Source organism: Phocoena sinus, chromosome 2 (genome assembly GCF_008692025.1).
Source record: "Phocoena sinus isolate mPhoSin1 chromosome 2, mPhoSin1.pri, whole genome shotgun sequence".
Classification (NCBI taxonomy): Eukaryota; Metazoa; Chordata; class Mammalia; order Artiodactyla; family Phocoenidae; genus Phocoena; species Phocoena sinus.
This window is the reverse complement of record NC_045764.1, coordinates 103,359,544-103,380,442: the sequence shown is the minus strand read 5'-3', so window position 1 is coordinate 103,380,442 and position 20,899 is coordinate 103,359,544. Positions and strand designations below refer to the sequence as shown.

Here is a 20,899-nt window from a genome sequence, read left to right as displayed (position 1 = left end):
ATGAAGTCAAATCATTATGCTGTACCCCTTAAACTTATACAGTGCTGTATGTCAAGTACATCTCAATAACATTGGAAGAAAAAAATAAAAATAAAAACTTTTTAAAAAGTATATACCTTAAAAAAAAAAAAGTATATACCTTAATTTAAAAATACTTTATTGCTGGAACTTTCCTGGCGGTCCAGTGGTTAAGAATCCACCCTTCCAATGCAGGGGGCATGGGTTCAATCCCTGGTCAGGGAACTAAGATCCCACATGCCCTGCAGCAGCACAACCTATATATATATATATATATATATATATATATATATATATATATATATATATAGTTGCTAAAAATTGCTAACCATCATCTGAGCCTTCAACGAGTCATAACTTTTTGCTGGTGGAGGGTCTTGCCTCAGTGTTGATGGCTGCTGTCTGATCAGGGTGGTGGTGGCCGCTGAAGCCTGGGGTGACTGTGACAATTTCTTAAAATAAGATAACAATGAAGTTTGCCACATCCATTGACTCTTTTACAGACCATTTCTCTGTAGCGTGCAATGCTGTTTGATACCCACAGCAGAACTTCTCTCAGAATTGGAGTCAATCCTCTCAGACCCTGCTGCTGCTTTATCAACTAAGTTTGTGTCATTTTCTAAGTCTTTTGCTGTCATTTCACCAATCGATTAAGTTCACTGTCTTAACTGGGCTCAGTTCATGTTGTCCCAGAACAATTACAATAGTAACATCGAAGATCGCTGATCAGAGATCACTACAACAAAATAATGATTAAAAAGTTCAAAATATTGCAAGAATTACCAGAATGTGACACAGAGACACAAAGCGAGCCAATGTTGTTGGAAACATGGTACCAATAGAACTGCTTAATGCCGGGTTGCCACAAATCCTCTGTTTGTAAAAAATGCAGTACCTGTGAAGCACAATAAACGCGAAGTGCACTAAAACGAGGTAGGCCTGTAAATGGAAGAGTTGGGATTTAAACCCATTCTCTCCATCACAGGAATCTTCTGCCCCTGGAGACATTAGTATTATTTTCATACTCTAGTTAATGAAACTGAAGATCACAGAGCTTAAGTGATTTGTCCAATTGGACATGACAAAAGTAGAATTCTTGATTCCCACCCACACCAAAACCTGGCTTTCCGTATCTCCCCATCTCAGAAAGGAGTTCCAGCCAAATGCATGAGAGCTGCCTTTGAGTTTTCTCTGCACCTGTACTCCCACAGCCAATCCATCAGCCATGGGCTTCCCTGGTGGCGCAGTGGTTGAGAGTCCGCCTGCCGATGCAGGGGACACGGGTTTGTGCCCTGGTCCGGGAAGATCCCACATGCCGCGGAGCGGCTGGGCCCGTGAGCCATGGCCGCTGAGCCTGCGCGTCTGGAGCCTGTGCTCCGCAACGGGAGAGGCCACACACACACACAAAAAACAATCCATCAGCCAGTCCTGTTGATTTCACGTCCAAAACACACTTCAAATCCTCTCTTCCTCTACTGTCATCTCTGGTCTATACTATGAATGCAGTGCTCCTAACTGACCTCCTTCATTCTCTCCTAAACCCTCATAAGCCGTTCTCCCTCCACCCTGCAACTAGAGTTTTTTTATTTTTTAATTTTAAAAAATTTTTATTTATTTACTTATTTATCTGTTTATTTATGACCACACATGGCGTGGCTTGTGGGATCTTAGTTCCCCAACCAGGGATTGAACCTGGGCCCTCGGCAGTGAAAGCACAGAGTCCTAACCACTGGACCACCAGGGAATTCCCTAGAGTTATCTTCTTAAACATAAATCTCCACTGTTTAAAACTCTTCAGTGGCTTCCCATTGCACCTAGAATCCACTTAGAATCAAAACTTAAATCCTTTCCCTGACTCACAAAGCTGTGTAGCCCCCGGCTCCTGCGTATCTCTCAGAGCACCTCATCCACATTGTCCTTCGCCCCCGTGCTTCTTTCTGCCCCAAACCAGCCCTCACAGTCTCTGCATCTGTTATTCCTTGAAAGCTCTTCCCACAAACATTTTATGGTCGATAAACGTCACCTCCTCATAGAGACTTTCCCTAACCACCTGGTACAAGGGGACCCTCAGCAGCAGTCTCTCCCACCATTCTCTTTTATTTTCTTCATAGCATGTGTCACTGCCTAACATTTTTTTCTTGTTTATTACCTCCGCTACTAGAGTGTAAGCTCCCTAAGCAAATAATAATAACACTTATGTAGCTCTTATTTTATACCAGGTACTGTTCAAAGCACTTTTACACAGGTAAACTCATTTAATCCTCACCACAATCCTAAAAAGTTGCACTATAAACATCTCCTTGTTTCAAAGGACTCAAGAACAGAGAGGCAGAGCAACTTGCCCACAGTCACACAGCTTGTAAAGGGTGAAGCTGGGAGGCAAGCCCAGGCAGTCTGGCTGTGGAATGTGTGCTCCTAGCTCTTCTACTTTATGGCCCTCGTAAGAGTCCCATGTTCTGCTTGGAGAGCCGTCCAGAAACTTGTAAGAGTGTGACAGACAGGGCTGTTCAAGGGTAAAGCTCATAGAGACAAAGGCCCAGAAATCAAATCTGAACCAAGGCAAAGACAGAGGGCCTGGTGTGTCATCAGCCAAAATGAAAACTGTCAGACTCTCTCCCGAGTTGTTCAGGGCTCTCCCGGGAAGGGTTTGGGGCCACAAATCCTTTAACCATCCTTCCCGTCCACAGCCTGAGGTCACCACTGTCACTAGTGTCTGAAGGCCAGAAATAGAAAAGAGACACTTGGCCTTCTAATGTGCTTAATCTAATGCTTGATTTATTAAAGATGAGACAGTGGCCTTTTGCAGTGGGAGCCTTGGTAGGCACTGGAGACTGCCGGATGTGGCATCTGGGTCCCAATATTCACGTTGTCCTTGCGTGATGCTTTCTGCTATACTACAAGGTCACGCTACTCCCTCACTCCCACCCCAGGACTTTGCTCTGATGGGGGAGGGGTACCAGGATCACCACTAAATACTAGCAATAAAAGCCAACTTAGTCTGCTTTTCCTGTAGCTTATCAGCACAGGGACACAGTGGTGGGTAAGGTGAAGGGTAGCCCAGCTCCAAGGATGGGATTATGACCTTAGACATTTCCCCAGTGATGAATGTCTAGTCACTCTGAACATATTCACAGCAGCTCCGGCCCTACCTTACACACAGCGCTCACTCAAGCAGGAGGGGACCTGCCAAGATTCCAGTGAGCAGGAGGTCAGCACAAGAGAGGTCTGGCCACCAGGGACGCTGGGGAAGGGTCCTCAGTCACTAGGCGGTCTGGAGCATGAAGTCACAAGGACAGACCTGGAAGCACAAAGGAACAACAGGATCACAGCAACACTAGCCACCGCGTGGCCTTGAAGCCAAGTTAGCAAATGAGCACCATCGCTCCTCCCATCTGCAGGGTAGGACCAGGATGGTTCCCAGAACTGAGAGCAGAGGAGAGGGTGGAGTCATGCTGTTAGGCAGATATTCCCAACAGGGTGAAGGAGCCACAAGGAAAAAGAGCTGGGAGGTTGGGACAGGTCTTTCCAGGTGGGGAGAAAGCTATGGGTGAGATGAGGGAGATTAGAGAGAGCCTGACTGCCCTCCTCACCCAGTGCATGCCCCACCAAGGGCAGGGTTTCGGGGGACTCTTCATGGAAAAGTCTGCCATGAGGCAGTGTGTGCAGTGGCTAAAAACTCAGGCTTTAGGGAATTCCCTGGCGGTCCAGTGGTTAGGACTTGGTGCTTTCACTGCCGGGGTCCAGATTCGATCCTGGTCAGGGAACTAGGATCCCGCAAGCTGTGCAGTGCGACCTAAACAAAAAACAAACAAAAAACCCCCACAATCTTTAGAAACCAAAAAAACTGCTCTAAAGCCATGACTCCACACTCAGGAGCTGTAAGGCCTAGGGCAGTGGTTCTCAAAGTGTGCTCCTTGGTCCAGTAGCATTAGCCTTACTGGGGAGCTCAGGAGAAATGCAAATTCTTGGGTCCCACCGCAGCCTTCTGGATCACAGTCCGGGTGTGAGGTCCCACACGCTATGTTTGATCAAGCACTCTGGCTGATTCTGCTGCGTACCAGAGTTTGAGAACCGCTAACCTAGGACAGAACTATCTGTTAGTTCTGTTAGTTAGTACTGGTTAGTACTGGTTAGTACTAACTGGTTAGTACTATCATCTCTCACCTAGTCTGAGAAACAAAAAGAATCTGGATCCTAATGTTGCCCTCTTCCTGGGTCACCTAGTCAGTGTCACTCTCAAGCAGCCAGTGCTAACAGGAAGATACCTAATGCACCTCTCTCTCAGGGGGGTGCTCACCGCGTATCGAGGGAGGGGAAGGGGCTGGGAGGTGCCCTGGTTCAGGACGCAGCTCGAGAGCTACCAGCTGTGTGAAGCTGTCAGGTGTGAAGCTTCCCTTTGTACCTCCCACACCACGGAACCAGGGACACGCTGGCTGCTCAGTCCTCACTGAAGGGTGAAATCGACCTCAACTTCTCCACGTCTCACATCAGGATCAGCCTGCACCACCACCTCTTCCGGAGTTGCTGGAAGGCCATGACTCAAATTACAGATTGAATAGGTAAAGGTGCCTGTGCAGAGACACTGTTAGGCAAAGCGGGGTGGGGGAGGCTAAACTAATGGTGTCAATGCCCTTGCTCTCCCACCTAAGGCTACTACAAGGGCACATTCTACTCTCTACGGTTCCCAAGAACAGCCTGGTCCAGCAGGACCAGAGCGTAAACAGCAGGAACTGAGCCTGTGGTTGTCACGTCTGGAAGGAGGCATCGCACAAGGGCAAAGGGAGGAAAGGGTGGGGTATCTTTCTGCCAGCTCCAAGGGGCAGAAGGAGAAACCTCTTTACCTGAAAATGAATTTCACAGAGAGGCGTATCTCCCTGCATTTATTCCTGGCACACGGTGTTTTGAATTGTCGCTCCCCTTTTATTTCGAAGATGTCACTTTTAAAATATATTTTCCATTTTTCTATTTTCATCAGAGAGAAAGAGTCAACTAGATGTTAATCTGTCTTTCACACATGCTAATTTCCCATTTAATGAGGAAATCCTGTGGGAAATAGCAGTTGCAGCTGTAAGAGGTGAAATTCCACCCTGGAGGATAAGATGAGGGGGCAACTGAGTGCGGAGTGAACATCAGATACTGAGGAGCCCGAAGCAGAAGGCCGTGTATTCACACCCGTGTGATAATTGTGGTTTAGCCACGAGGTCTCTACTGGCTGCCTCCTCCTCTGCTGCCAGAAAGGGATGTGGGTAATGATCATGATTTGCTGTATCCTCAGGTTCCCTTTATGTACAAATATAAACCATTATTATGAGATAAACCAGGGTATTCGTGTGGGATTTAGGAATGCTCAGGGTTTTCCTCACATCTGATGTGCTGGATGACTCTAGCCTTAACTTTCAGCCTCTCCAAGCCCCCAGCTCCTCCCTCTGTGGTAGAGCCAGCCTGCACTGCTCTGGGGATCTTGGGGGTCCTAACCCCATCTCCCATCCACACATGTACAGGGGCTAGGACTTCGAGCAAATTGTGATGAAATAAGACACAGAGCAGTGCCCTGGTGGAATGTCACCTGGCTGGTTTCTCTACCTCTTGCATCTTACCCTTGCCACCACCCATGGCTCAGAGGTACCGCAGATCATTTAAAGCATAGAAACATGTGTCCCTCAGTGTGAGGCGTGGTACCTAATGTGCACCCAAATCCAGTTCAGTCCCAGTGACTGCCCGCCTCCCTTTGTCCTCCCCATCCCGCCCCAGGGAAATCAGACTCTTTCTCTCAGCTCCATTGGATGACGTAGAAGGCCCAACGCCGTAGCATAACCCCCAGGACTCCTTCTCTTTCCAATACCAGGCTGCTCCCTTCACAGCCACCATAGGAAACAAATGGGCTTAGGACGGATGAGGGGGTACCAGAAGATGCTGGACTTTGCTGGGCATGGATGCCCCTTTCAGAATCTCATGAGAGCTATTGTCTTCTCCCCAGAGGGGAAAAAATGGATACCCATGCTCCATTTGCCCATTTTCAGAGGGTTCACAGTCCCTAAGGCCCATCCTTGGGTCCCTCAGCTCATAGACCTTGGGTTAAAAACCCCTGCTCCGTAGAGAACCCAGTCCCACAGAGAGTATGGAGAAAGAAGCAGAAACGAGTTCTCAAACACCCTTTCCCTTCTCAGCAAGCCAAAACCGGGAGCGGTGAGAGGCAGGGGTGGTCACGCAGGGAAGAACATTCTGGAACCATGATCTGATAGGCAGAGGGGAGCTGTGTGTCCTGCCAGCAGTGGCCAAATAGAGGAAATGCAGTGTCTGGCCACGCAGGCCACTCTTACCCTCTCTCCCACCATGGGGATCTCTGGCCCCATCCTGACCCCTGGTGGCTGCCGGTGGGAGGAGGTGGGAGAGCTTCCCAAGCTCCTCCCTGACCTGCGGGGGAGAGGGGGCAGCTCAACTGGAAGATGAACCCCCAAGCCTACAGGCCCTGGCTGGGGTCCCCAGGAGGTAACAGCATGTTTCTAAGGGTCCTTCAGGGGGTTCACTCCACTGCAGTGCCTTCTCAGTCTAAGCCTGGCAATCAAACATATGTGCGTGAAAAAAAGCACTTTTCACCTGTCAAGTTGGCAGAAGGGGTGTGTGTGTGTGTGTGTGTGTGTGTGTGTGTGTGTGTGTGTGTGTGTCAAATACAGGTCAAGGTGCAATATGCAATAATACCAGCACTCTCACTGGGGAGAGTACAAATTTGTACAACCTTTCTGGAAGCGATTCTAGCAAAATAAATCCAAAATCTTACAAAGTGTTTCTATCCTCTCACCCAGCAATTCTGGGTCTGTTAATACTGTTAGAATCCAACTTCAAGAAACCATAGACTGAAATAACACGATACCTAAGTTTTGAAATAAATGGCAGAAGAGAAAATAAGATTAGCCAAAAGTGATAATTGCTGAAGTTGAAGGATGGGCACATGAGAGTTTTTATTCTACTTTTGTCTATCTTGGTATATCTTTGAAAATTTCCATGATAAAGCATTTTTATTTTTATTTTGGCTGGGCCGCACAGCTTGTGAGATCTTAGTTCCCCCACCAGGGATTGAACTTGGGCCACCACAGTGAAAGTGCCAAGTCTTAACCACTGGACCCCCAGGGAACTGCCAGAAATTAACATCTTTTATACAAATCTTTCTATCTCCGATGCTTTCTTTTAAAAATGCTTTGGGAATCTCCTGGCAGTCCAGTGGCCGAGGGCATGGGTTCAATCCCTGTTTAGGATCCCGCAAGCCCTGCTGCGCAGCCAGAAAACAAAGACGTTAATTTTTAATAGCAAAAACTGTGCAAATGGCATAAAAGTGCTATGCTAGAATGGTTCAACAAATTATGCTGCATCCAAACAGTGGAATATTATGCGGCCATTAAAAATTCAAGGATGTTTTAATGACATGAAAAAATGTTTACAGTGTAATGCAAAGCAAATAAGTAGGATACAAAATTGTCTATGAATCATTTAGCTGATTAAATAAAAAATGCGTAGAAGAGAAGACGATATGAAAACACACTCAAGTGTTTGTCAGGCGGTGAGACTATGTGTGATTTTTACTCTTGACATTGTGCTTTATTTTCCTATTTCTACAATCAGCATGTTTTACTTTTAGAAACAGGCCCCCAAATTGCATTTGTTAAAATAATACTCACTTGGGAGTCTGATAGATATTCAACTCCAAACGCTGCCATATATTAGCTGTGCAACATTGAGCAAATTAACCTCTGGGTCCCAGATTCCTCACCTATAAGACTGGCATAATGCCACCTATTTTACAAGCCCCATTTACTGGGCATTTACTATGTACAAGGCACTAGATCAGGTGCTTTTCCCTCTATATATAATCACACGTGCTATTCATACATGATCATTTCAATCCTCACCATAAGCTGGGGGATAGGTTAGGGTGTTCCCATTTTAGAGATACACAAACTGCAGCTCGGAAAAGTTAGGGAATGTGCTCAGGTTTACCCAGCTAGCAGGCAGTAGAGTCAGGATTCAGACTGAGGTCTGTCCATCTTTGCAAGCCCGGCTCTTGGCCTCCAGCCTGGGCTGCTAGGTTTTGTTGTGAGGATTGAATGAAGGAATGCAGGTGGAGGACAACCCACAGTGCAGCTCCAAGACCAGAGCTGCTTCACTTCATGTTGCTTTCCTTTTCTATGACCCCCAGGCATTGGTAAATTGTGGCAGAACAAACCAGTGCATCCTCCGAAAGGAAAAAAACAAAGCATCTTTACCCTAAAAGAAGGGATTATAGGACCTGTAGGGACAGACCAGAGAGTGGTTGGAAAACTGCCTCTCTCAGGGCAATATGGGGGGGCTAAGACTTGTGAGCCCCACAAGTGCCAGGGTAGTTTTGCCAGTGACTTCTTCAGGGTGTCATCAGACCTATACCTTGATTTGCAGCTTAGAATTCAGTACTGACTCACCCTACCAACAAGCATCGCTCCCCACCTTCCACTTACCCTGTCATCCTTCTTCCCTAGAGAACAGGGCACACATCTCCTCAGGTCCATAGCTTTGTTTTTCTTTTCTCATTTCCTCACAGCCCACCCTCCCCCCACCCCCACTTTGTCTTTTTGGAGAAAAGGGGAATCTTAGGGTCTGAATAGTACAAGGCACTGTGTGGAGAGGAAAGGCCTGAATATCTAGGGGTGAGTGATGCGATGCAGCTGGGCCTGCCCCAGTACTCCTTCTGGATTCCTCTTCAATGCCTCTTTCCCTAGGGAGCCAGCCGAAGTTAGGTTCCATCCCTATTCTCTATTTCTACCCCTGTCATAACACAAACTACTCTAGAGTTGCTTGTTAGTTGTCTGTCTTCTCTACTAGACAGTGAGCTCCATGAGAACACTGCAGTGTTCACCACTAGATCTGTAGCCCAGGGCAATGTGCCTGGTACACAGTAAACTATATAAATGTTTGATGAATGGAGAAAGGAAGGAAGGAAGGGAAGGAGGAAGGAAGGACCTCTCCACCACCACCCTTGTCCCAAGTAGACCCACAGTTGCCCTGTTCCATGCTAGGACATGTTCCATGTGCTGGGACCACATCCTTAGATGTGGTCCCAGCCCTAAAGGCTTAAAATTTACATGTTTCTCCAACCTCATATCCACCTTTAGAAAAACAAAGTGCAAGGGAAATTCCTGTTTATTCCAAACCTCATGCTCTTTATTTTACCACCATAATCAAAAATAGATCTCCTGAGTTTAAGAGAGGTTCCCAAGTACAAGGAATTCTGGGAAGAATTACAGGGTTCAAAAGGTCTGAAGTCTGTTCTAATCCTAGCTCTGCCACCTCTACTGTGTGACCTCGGGTGAGTGATCTCCCCTCCTGGGCCTCAGTTCTCTTCCAGTAAAATGATGGGGTGGACCAGACCTTGTATGAAAATAAACACACTTCAGAGAATTCCTTGGCAGTCCAGTGGTTAGGACTCGGCACTCTCACTGCTGGGGCCCTGGGTTCAATCCCTGGTCTGGGAACTGAGATCCTGCAAGCGGCCTAAAAAGAAAGAAATAAAGAGAGAGAGAAAAAGAAACAAAGAAATGAAGAGGGGGGGAGAGAGAGAGAGAGAGAGAGAGAGAGAAAGAAAAGAAGGAAAGGAAGGAAGGAAGAAAGAAAGAAAAGGACCTGAGTGCATTTGACTACCTACCCTGTTGTAACTGGATGGTGTCCTCCTTCCTAAATGCTTAGGGGCAGGGTGGATGCAGCATCTAAGTAAGCTGAGGGGAGGGAAGACAGTATGTGCCTACTTCTGTCTGTAAACAGGAAGGCCCAGGATGTGCTGCCCCTCGGGTGAATGGTCAGGGAGTGGTGGAAGGCTGAAGAGGGCCTTGCCACGATAAGGCCCTCCCCAAATGTGTCTTTGCCTCTAGGTTTGCAAAAGAGACGACTCCAAAGCCCCAGCATCTCAATGGCACTGCCAAATATGACCCCCTGTTCCCCATTCAAAACCAATACACCCCCTCATCTCTGCCCACCTCCTTCAGAGGGAGAACCCAGGGAGAAAGAGCTGGTGGGGGGCGGAAGGTGGTGCAGCCTGGAAAAGCACTGTGGGTCCGGGCTTCCTGGAAGGGTCCCATTTCAAGCTTGCTCAGAAAGCACAAGTGGGGAGCCTCCTGGTCCCCTGCAGCAGTTTCTTAGGGAGGACAGTGGACTTGGTGGACACAGGCACCCAGGCCCAAAGGCTTCCTGGCTTCAGTCCAAGCAGATGGCAGGTTCATCCTTCTCCCCAGGGCCCCAGAAACACCACTTCCGGCCCTCCAGCCCCTGCTTAGGCTCTTCCTGGCTAGATGTCTCTGCCCAAGCCCGCCTTCCCTGTGCAGAGCTTTCTCCCTCCCTCACAACCCTTATTTTGCTCTCTCAGTCTCCATATCTATTTCTTCTCCCTCCTTCTCCTCCTCCCCTGCCTCTCTTCTCATTGCCATCCCTCACCAGCCCCAGAATGGGTCTCCCTCCCTTTCTCCCTCTCCGACAGTATCTCCCCCTGCCTTAGCTCTCACCCCTGCACCTCTTTCTTTGTATTCCTCTCGCCCTCTCCCGGCCTCGCCAGTATCTCTCCTCCCCCCGCTGGCTTCGACCTCCCCCAGCCTCCCCATCTTCAGCTCAGTCTCCTCCCCCTGGCTCCTCTCCCCTCCCCTCAGCCTCACCCCACTCCCTGCCAGCATCCCAGGGTTTCTTTCCACCCTGGGGGTCTCTGTGCCTCTCATCCTCCTCTCTGCTTGCCTCCTCCCTCATCGCAGGTTGAGCAGGCACCCATCTTTTTCTGCCCAGGCATCCCCGCCCCCCAACGCTATCACCGCCACTGTCTCTTCTTCCTCGTCTTCTCCTCTCCCCACCCTCTCCTCTCCTCTCTTCTCCCTGCCCCTTTAAATCTGCCTGGCCCAGCCTCCCCCGTGATGCTGGGATGGAGCAAACATTGATTTGCGCTGGGATGGAATCAGAATTTTGATTTTTTTTTTTCCTCTCCCAACCATAAGAAGAAGAAAATAATAAAAACACCCCCTCTTGATAGCCCCCTCTCTCTTCCCATCCAGCTCCCAGCTCCTCTTCCTGACCTCCATCCAAGGCAGATTTTTTTCCCCTACATTATTCTCATCTCCCCCTACCCCTGCCACTACCTCGCGCGCCCCCCACTGCCTGCTCCTCCGGCTGGGGAGAGAGGGGACTCTCTCCTGCGGCTCCCCCACCTGGGCTCTCCGGGTTGGAGCAGTCTCTCCGGAAGGGGAGGGGGCTTGTCTTGCCTGGGCGAGGTGGGAGTGGAGGTATCCTGCCATGGATGCTGTGCCTGGGAGGCAGCCTGAGCCCCAGTCCACATGGTGAGTAACCTGCCCCCTCCCTTCTGCCCTTCTGCCCATCCGCACCCTCGCCTTTCCCCTGCAGAGCCTCCCCCATCCTTTACCCCACCAAACCTTCTGCCCACCTTGCTCCGATCTCCCCCCTAGGTTTTCAACCCACCCACACCCCCGACCTTTGCCAGGGAAGCCAAAGAACCGGGGTAGAGGGGTCCTGACAGCAGCCAGGGAAGCGGGTGGCTTACGATTCTGCCCAGCCCCCTCTGAGGACCCCCCCCCGCAACTGTCATCCTCACTCGACGCTTTGGGGTTCCAGGTTGGAGAAGTGGCGCTGCTGCCTGGGGTTAGGACCCCAAGCCCTGGGAGGGGCCCTCTACAAGAACGGAGGATGGGGGAGCCCCGTGCCTCCAAAGCTTGGGAGCTGCTGGAAGATGCTGCTGAAGGGTGGGGGGTTGGGGGGCGGTGCTGAGGCTCCGGAGCCACTGGGCCAGGGAGCGACGGGCAAAGAGGAGGGGCCTCGCTCGCCACTTCCCCCCTCTTTCTCCGCAGCCACTCAGGATGAGGGTCCGGCCCTGCCTGCCCGCGCTGGGCGCCCCCTGCCTGGCCCCGGTCTAACTGCCCCCGCCCCCAGGCCTCGCCCGGCTCCCAGGCCCCCAGCCGGCTTCTCCAGCCCCAGGATGCGCTGAGCCACCGGGGGGCTGAGGCCGCGCCAACTACATGCATGTCCCCCGGGGGCAAGTTCGACTTTGACGACGGGGGCTGCTACGTGGGGGGCTGGGAGGCGGGGCGGGCACATGGCTACGGCGTGTGCACGGGGCCCGGCGCCCAGGGCGAGTACAGCGGCTGCTGGGCGCAGGGCTTCGAGTCACTGGGCGTCTTCACGGGGCCCGGCGGACACAGCTACCAGGGCCACTGGCAGCAGGGCAAGCGCGAAGGGCTGGGCGTGGAGCGCAAGAGCCGCTGGACGTACCGCGGCGAGTGGCTGGGCGGGCTGAAGGGGCGCAGCGGTGTGTGGGAGAGCGTGTCCGGCCTGCGCTACGCCGGGCTCTGGAAGGACGGCTTCCAGGACGGCTACGGCACCGAGACCTACTCCGACGGAGGTGCGGGGCCCTGCCCACTACTGTCTGTCTGCTCGTCCGCGTGCGCCTCCCCGCTGGCCTGCCCCGCGTATGCCTTCCCCAGCCATACAACCCCCGGTGCCCCGCTGTTATCCTACACGCCTTCCCTATCAATATGCGCCCCTGCGCCCATCTTTCTGCCCTCTCCTCCCATCATCACACACGCCTTCCTTATTTGTCTGTCCCCTGCCTGATTTTCCCTCTCCCCAATCTGCCTGCCCTCACCCCTTCCCTGTCTGCCTGAGCCTCACACCCCGCATCTACCTAACCCTCACACACACCCTGTCTGCCTGTCCCACACACCTCCCCTCTCCACCTGCCTGTCCCTAACACCTCTGCTCTGCCTGTCCCCTCACATTTCCTCAGTCAGCCCCTGACAGTTCTCTTTGCTTGTCATATGCCATCTATACACCCCCGTCAACCTGTCCTCACACCCTCTGGACTGTCTGTCCTTCACACACCCCAGCCTGTCTGTCCCTCCCCCTTTCCCCTGTCTACCTGCACGGCCCTAATCCACGGATCTCCCACTCCCTGCCTGTCTTCCCTCTGCTCTTCCACACCTTCCGACCCCACCTGGCCTGTCCCCGGCTCCTAGTGCCCTTCCCCGACCTCCACGCCAGTTGCCCCCACCTCTCCCACCCGACTCTTAGGCTTCCAGGGGCGCATGGGGCTGGGGGTGGCAAGGAGCGGCGGGTCCTGACTCTTTCTCTCCCTCCTACCCCGCCCCGCGCAGGCACCTACCAGGGCCAGTGGCAGGCTGGGAAGCGCCACGGCTACGGGGTGCGCCAGAGTGTGCCCTACCATCAGGCGGCGCTGCTGCGCTCGCCCCGCCGCACCTCCCTGGACTCGGGCCACAGCGATCCCCCGACGCCGCCCCCGCCCCTGCCCCTGACCGGCGACGAAGGAGGCAGCCCGGCCTCCGGCTCCCGGGGAGGCTTCGTGCTGGCCGGGCCTGGGGATGCTGACAGCGCGGCCTGCCGAAAGCGCACCCCCGCGGCTGGCGGGTTCTTCCGCCGCTCGCTGCTGCTCAGCGGGCTTCGGGCGGGCGGGCGCCGAAGCTCCTTGGGCAGCAAGAGGGGCTCCCTGCGCAGCGAGGTGAGCAGCGAAGTGGGCAGCACGGGACCCCCAGGCTCCGAGGCCAGTGGGCCCCCGGCCCCGGCGCCGCCCGCCCTCATCGAGGGCTCGGCCACTGAGGTGTATGCGGGCGAATGGCGCGCCGACCGGCGCAGCGGCTACGGCGTGAGCCAGCGCTCCAACGGGCTGCGCTACGAGGGCGAGTGGCTGGGCAACCGGCGGCACGGCTACGGGCGCACCACCCGCCCCGACGGCTCCCGCGAGGAGGGCAAGTACAAGCGCAACCGGCTGGTGCACGGGGGGCGCGTGCGCAGCCTTCTTCCTCTGGCCCTTCGGAGGGGCAAAGTCAAGGAGAAGGTGGACAGGGCCGTCGAGGGTGCCCGTCGAGCCGTGAGCGCTGCCCGCCAGCGCCAGGAGATCGCCGCTGCCAGGTGGGCACCCGGTGCAGAGGCCGTAGCAGGGTTAAGGGGAGAAGGTACCCTGGGGATAAGGAAGGGGGCGGTGCCTAAAGGAGGACCAAGACACAAGGCCTAGGGCCCGGTGGGGAAGAGCAGGCCTAGGGCCAGGCATTTGTAGCCCTGGGTATTTGAGGTGTTTATATCTGAGGCTGCAGGTGGACGTGGGTGTAACTGTGGGTGGCTGGGTATTTGAGGAAAGCCCTGTTAGACTGTAAGCGTGTCTCAGTGTCTTTTGTGGGGATGTGTGTCGTTGTGTGTGGGAGTAGCAATGAGCGCTGCCTTGTGCCGGCCCAGGAAACCTCTTGGAACTCAGACATGTCGCTAGTCTTCCTCTTCTTGTAGCTGATCCGGCCTCCAGGACTCTGCTGCTGGGAGCAGCAGCCCCCAGCAGAGAGACAGGGAGCGTACATCCGTAACCACATCCAAGCCAGCCCACAGTCTGCTATCATTTCAGCCTTAGGCCTCGGGAAGGTCTAGTTTGTACAGCTGATCTATCCACCTGAAAAGATAGTCCCTCTCAGCTTTATCTCTTCTGCCTCCCTTAACCCAACAGATAAAGGTTGAAGGGGAGGAGACTTGCCTATAAATGAAATTTTCTTTCTGCAAATCAGATTACATTTCATGCATCAGGAACCTCATTATCTAAAGCAGTGCAGTCCAGTAGGAATATAATGTAAGCCTAGTACATATTTTGAATCTTCTAGTAGCTGTATGAAAAAATTACGAAGAAACAAATGAAATTAATTTAAATAATATATTTTTATTTAACCCAATATATCCAAAATATTATCATTTCAACCTAAAATCAATATGAAATAAGGAGAGATTTTACATACCCCCCCATTTTTCTTAAGTCTTTGAAATCTAATATGTGTTTTGCACTTAGAGTACATCATTCAATTTAGACTCGCCACATTTTAAGTGCTTAATAGCTGCATATGGCTTGTGACTAAAGAAAACCAAAAATCTATTTGTAAGGAGTTCATAAGCCCCTGATTTATACAATTTACACATAGGAATTTTTAGATATTGGTTTTTCTTTAAAAGGGAGGGCACAGTTGAAGGATCTTGTTTGAATTTGAGAGTGTTTCAGAGGATGAAAAGTCAAGATATGTCCAAATATGCTTCAGTGAGTTTGTAAAATGGATGACAAGGGGTGTGTGTGTGTGTGTATGTGAGTGAGTAAACAGGTCATATCCAGAGTAGATGCCTGAACCAGAGAATGCCTATCTGTAGATATATCCGAGTGTCTGGATGGTTAGAGTCCAGGGCCTTGAGCCAGGGAAGGGGGAGGGCAGAGCACCAGGGAGCACTTCGGGCTGGATGGGGAGTGGGCATGTGCAGGAAAAACCGATCTCAGTAGCCAGAAAGATCAGGCAGTGGGAGGAGGCTGGTTGGTCTCCCCAGCAACAGGCCTGGCAAACCTGATTGGCTGCTGGTTGCCATGGAAACAACAGGGCCCCAGCAGTAGGTGCCTCTGCCAGGTAGCCTGAGCCTGGCCTGATGCCTGAGCACTGACTGGGTCTACTGGCTAGGATTTGATCAACCATACCCTCCAAAGTCAAAAATACAGGACCTTGTCAATGCTGCAGTTTCTTGGCTGCCAACAGAACTCAATGCAACCCAAAACTGTGATCCTCATCCCCTGCCTTAAACTCTGAGACCAGCTCAGTTTCAGGACAGGGCTAGGCATATAGATCCTGAAAGCCCTAAGACAGAAGAGCAGGGTTATCTGAGATCCCTCTAAGCAGGTTCTAAAGGTCTTGACCCACCAGGTTTGAGGAGAGGAGGCTGACCATATCTCCCAAGGTATATAGAGAGGAAGTAGACCTAAGATGACAGGGGACACCATGACCCTTCTCCCTACCCCCATACCCAGATTGCTTTCTTAGACCAGATACAACAGGCCCAGGGCCAGAGGGAGTCATGGGTCTTGATGCATTCAAGCCCCTGGCAAGTATATCTGATTACCTCTACCTCTGATCCTTTACGCCCCACCTTCAGTCAAGATTACAGAACTAATTTAGTAATTACAAGGCATCGGGGTGGGATAGGGAGGGTTGGAGGGAGACGCAAGAGGGAGGAGATATGGGGATATGTATATGTATAGCTGATTCACTTTGTGATACAGCAGAAACTAACGCACCATTGTAAAGCAATTATACTCCAATAAAGATGTTAAATAATAATAGTAATTACAAGGCATCTATGATTAACAGCAGAAGGTAAAAGGGAAGGGAAAATTGAGGAAACATCTGACACCAGATGGAGAATTGAGAAAAAACAGAGGGGAAAGGATTGATAATGCTTCAAGGTTACCTGTAACTAAGGAGCAGAGCAGGGTTGAAGGGGGTTGTGGAAGGGAGATTAAGAGCTCACCTCTTAGAAGGTGTAATCCCAATGGTAAGAAAGCATGCATGTTAGCAGGGAGAGGGAATAGATAGTAGCAGAAAGGGGAGACCCACCCTTACTCCAGTTCCAGAGCTCAGAAATGAGGAAATGGGGCGGGGGGCAGTGGCAGTGATTGGGGGCAGGGAGAACGATGTGATAACAGAAGTGGCTGAAGAAAACAAGATGTAAAATTCTCATAACAAGAGGTAGCAACACAGCAAAGAGACATAGCTTGTGAGCACCAAGCAGGTGCAGCCGTAGAGAGATGTGCTAAGAGAGTGAGGCCTCATTTGTCACTGGGAGGGAGCAGGACAGGGATGGAATAACAGAGTTGAGGGCAGTGGGGAGGGCCTGGCCCTGCAGCTGGAGGAAGGGAAGTGTTACTACTGGATGGAATGGTGGAGGGAGTGAGAGAGGAGCAGGAAGGTGTGATGACAGCAAGCTCGGCCCAGATCTAGGGGAGGAAACCGAAGGCCGGCTGCCCTGCCCGGGAAGTGGAGCAGCTCGCAGAGTGTGAGCAAGGGTGAGGAGTCCAGAGGTGAGCTCAGATCTGGGGGCTGTGATGCAGTGGGGACCTGGGCCAAGGGACTGGAGTAGGTCTGTTAAGACAAGTGTCCCTGGAACCCAACAGGGCAGCAGACGCCCTTCTAAAGGCAGTGGCAGCCAGCAGTGTCGCCGAGAAGGCTGTGGAGGCAGCTCGAATGGCCAAACTGATAGCCCAGGACCTGCAGCCCATGTTGGAGGCCCCAGGTGAGGCGTGGGCAGTCTGGGGCGGGGCCGGGGGAGGGGGTGGCTTCCTGGGGAGCTGGGGGGCCTGGGCATGGAGAAAGGGGAAGGGAATCCCTGCAGGGGACAGGGGCGGGAAAGGCCAGGGTATGAGGACCTAAGGGGACAGGGGGTGGGGACCAGGCCCAGTTGTTTGAGGAGCGAAGTAGGAATTTATGAAATAGGGTCATAGGACTAGGGGGTTGGGGTCTGGCAATGAGAGGCTGTAAACCTGGGGGTACCAGAGTCCTGGGAGGCGCCCAGGCAGGGGGATAAAGCTGTAGCTTCTGCAGCCCAAGGCCAGTTCATCCCCTCTGATTCTTAGCTATCCCTGCCCCAGGCCGCAGACCCAGGCAGGACTCAGAAGGTTCTGACACAGAGCCCTTGGATGAGGACAGCCCTGGGGTGTACGAGAATGGACTGACCCCCTCAGAGGGCTCCCCTGAACTGCCCAGCAGCCCTGCCTCCTCCCGCCAACCCTGGCGACCCCCTGCCTGCCGGAGCCCACTGCCTTCTGGAGGGGACCGAGGTCCCTTCTCCAGCCCCAAAGCTTGGCCTGAGGAGTGGGGGGGCCCCGGTGAGCAGGCAGAAGAACTAGCTGGCTATGAGGCAGAGGATGAGGCTGGGCTGCAGGGACCAGAGCCCAGAGATGGCTCCCCACTCCTCGGAGGCTGCAGCGACAGTTCCGGAAGTCTTCGAGAGGAGGAAGGGGAGGATGAAGAGCCCTTGCTCCAGATGAGGACCCCAGGGCGCTCGGAGCCGGAGCCCACAGCCTTGCCAGTCCTGAGGGGCCTGTCCTCGAGGGGTCCTGAAGCCGGGTGCCTGATGGAAGAGGCTGAGGAGGCTGCTGCGTCCGAGAGGCCCGCCCAGCCGGTGAGAGACCCTCCCCTCCCCGACTCTGCCCTGTGCCCTCTGAGTCTCCCATCCTTCCTGGTCCCTCTTATCAAAGCCTGGCCTCTCATCCTTTCCAGACTTCTCTCTGATCCCCTGAGGGGCTTTGATTTGCACTTAGCTTCCTTTTTGCCTGCCCAGTCTTGGACTATATCCCACCTCAAAAAAATAGAGAATTTGCAAGCTGGAAGGAACCTTAGAGACCTTCACGTCCAACTCCCTCATTTTTTTTTTTTTTTTTTTGCGGTACGCGGGCTTCTCACTGCTGTGGCCTCTCCCGTTACGGAGCACAGGCTCCGGATGCGCAGGCTCAGCGGCCATGGCTCACGGGCCCAGCCGCTCGGCGGCATGTGGGATCTTCCCAGACCGGGGCACGAACCCGCGTCCCCTGCATCGGCAGGCGGACTCTCAACCACTGCGCCACCAGGGAAGCCCCAACTCCCTCATTTGACACACGGGAGGACTGAGGCACTTACAGTAACTCACCAAGGTTACGAATAATTAACAGTACAGCCAGAACATCTTTGCCTGCTCTCCTTTCATATCATTTCCGGCTCCTGGTTTCCTACTCCACCTCCACCCCCACCTCCACACTTTCTCTCTTTGGTGCCCAGAAATAAAAAAGGAAAAGCTTGTTCCCTCCCTACCCTGACTCTCCCTCCCTCTCCTGGGAAGAAGAGAAATAGGGAAGAAGGCAGAAAACTGGGAGGGGTGGAGTTTCCCCAGTACCCTCCACTCTGATTGGACTCCAGGCCTTCTCCTGTTTCCTAGCAACCACATCCTCACCCCTTCATCCCCTCTCTGCTTCGCTGCAGTAAAAGCTGCTGCTGCCAATGTCTGATACTAAGGCCAGGCACCTTCTGCCTGGGCCACGTGCTGCAGGGAGGGGAGTGGAAGGAGAAGGGAGGATGGGCTGACTTGAGGGAGCCAGAGGGAGGGTGGGGCCCTGCCTGGGAGCAGAGGAATGTTTTCCAATCCAAAGCAAAGGTTGGAGATTTCCCTGCTCTGGCCCTGAGGAGAGGTGCCTGGGACCCTTCTGCTTTGCCACCTCAGCCAGGGCAGGAAGGTGAGACCCGTCGCTGGACCCGGTCCTCAGGCACTGAGACTGCATTTTCCCCCATCTCTCTAGGGAGCTGCCAACCCGTTGGTGGTGGGAGCCGTGGCCCTCCTGGACCTCAGCCTGGCATTCCTGTTCTCCCAGCTCCTCACCTGAGGCTCCTGCCTGGCCTAGTTCTGGCTTTGGTTTGCTGCCTCTTCACTCCTCTGACCTGCCTTTTTCTCTTCTCTTCCTCCTGGTTGTTTTTTCTCTTTTCTTTCTCTTCTCCCTTCCCTTTCTTTTCTGTCCCCCTCTGGTTTTCTCTCTTGTTTTTCTTTCCCTCTCTCCTTTCAGATTCTCTCATTCCTTCTGGCTCTGTCTCCGTCTTCCTCACTCCCTTCCCCACCCACCCCTTCTCTCTCCCTTCTCTCCTCTCTCTAGATTGTTTACATATGAAGGGCTTTTCTCGCTCAGAGTCGCTCTCTTCTCTGAGACACACAATTCTAAGTCAGACCATTGCCCCACACCCTCCCTGCCTTTTCTTTAGACCTGAACTTGGATGAGGGTTGGGGTTTGGTGTCCTGAGGAGTCTCCCAGAAGCTGAGCAGAAAGGAAGGAGAAAATGGTGAAGGGGTATACTCTATACGGGAGAAGACTGTATCCTGGGCGAGGCACTGGCCGTGCTGCTGTGACTCCCTGACCCAAGGGGCCTGGCGTCCCTCTGAGGCCTAGTGATAAAGCTGGAGGGGGTGCAGCCTCCATCTCTGACGTTGGAGGATCCTACCTCACCTCCAAGCACTGAGCTAGCTTCTTGCCGAGCTCCATCCTTCCCTGAAGGAGATGAGGGGAATGAAAAGTAGAATGGCTCCCCAGCATCTTCTCCCTCTTTCTTTCCTCAACAGCCAGCCCCTCATCCAACCCCCTAGGGTGGCATGCCATGTCAAGAGCAACGTGTAAAGGAAAGAAAATGTCCAATGTGGCCAAGCCCACCCTCTCCCACCTTTCTCTCTCCCCCTAAAAGTTTGTTTGGTTGGTCTGGACTCACGTGTGGCCTTTGATTAAATTTCTAAGGGACCTGAAGGAGGCATTTGTACTGCAGAGGGTTAGAGGCACCTGAGCAAGGACCCCACTCCCCAACTCTGGCAGTAGTGGCTGGGAAGGCATTTCTGGAGAACAAACCAGACAAGCTGATAAGAATTCACAGGGCAGCTGAAGCTGTTTAGTAGTCCCTAAGTGGGTTATATCCCTTCCCCCATCATATCAGAATCTTGTGAAATGGGAAACCAACAGAAGGAGGGGATCAAAGGAAGCCAGTCTCTCACACACTTTCCAGGCACAGCAGAGGTGAGAGTCAAACCCGGGCGAGAGGTGGATGGAGAGCCCTGTTTGAGGTTGTGGCTGATCCCTGGTACTAGCTTTTCCCCTGGGGGCAGGAAGCCCTAGGAAGAGGGTACTGTAGGGTCCCCAGAGGATCTTTCCTCCCTCCCCTGCATGAGGCAGAGGCAAGCTGCCTGCCAACCCCCTCCCTCAAGGAATGGCCTTGCCTGGGAATGCCCACCACACACAAACTCTTCTTTTTTTCTAGTCAAACTCTGTTTACTCCTTGGCCTGCCTCCCTCTTCCTCCCCTCTCAACCTTTACTTCTAAGTTGTATTTCATGGAATTTGGGATTGAAGTTAAACTACAACAGTGCCACCAACACCAAGTCTTGCAGGAAAAAAAATATACAAAGAAATTTAACAAAAAAAAATATATTAATAAAAAATTTCAAAAAAAGGGGGGGGAAATTGTCCTCTCCTTTGGGTGTGATGGCTTCAAACCAAGCTCTCAGAGGCT

General features: G+C 52.5%; 1 protein-coding gene across 2 annotated transcripts; it reads left to right on the top strand.

The window, feature by feature from the left end:
• The first annotated feature begins 10,734 nt into the window (after positions 1-10,734).
• JPH4 (junctophilin 4) lies at positions 10,735-20,838 on the top strand. Of its 2 annotated transcripts, XM_032622895.1 has the most exons (7): positions 10,735-11,354; positions 11,516-11,646; positions 11,880-12,430; positions 13,182-13,953; positions 17,003-17,121; positions 17,477-18,009; positions 19,157-20,838. In XM_032622895.1, exons 3-7 carry the CDS (start codon positions 12,052-12,054, stop codon positions 19,238-19,240), a joined length of 1,887 nt encoding a protein of 628 aa, XP_032478786.1. In that variant the 5' UTR covers positions 10,735-11,354; positions 11,516-11,646; positions 11,880-12,051; the 3' UTR covers positions 19,241-20,838. The 2 variants fall into 2 exon arrangements, with proteins under 2 accessions (XP_032478786.1, XP_032478787.1); XM_032622896.1 differs by lacking the exon at positions 11,516-11,646.
• Positions 20,839-20,899: the final 61 nt, after the last annotated feature.

Coding starts and splice junctions, on each gene's coding strand:
- JPH4 (XM_032622896.1), top strand. CDS start 12,052: ATGTCCCCCGGGGGCAAGTTCGACTTTGACGACGGGGGCTGCTACGTG. Junction 13,954..17,002: donor CAGGAGATCGCCGCTGCCAG/GTGGGCACCCGG, acceptor GGAACCCAACAG/GGCAGCAGACGCCCTTCTAA. Junction 18,010..19,156: donor CCGAGAGGCCCGCCCAGCCG/GTGAGAGACCCT, acceptor CCATCTCTCTAG/GGAGCTGCCAACCCGTTGGT.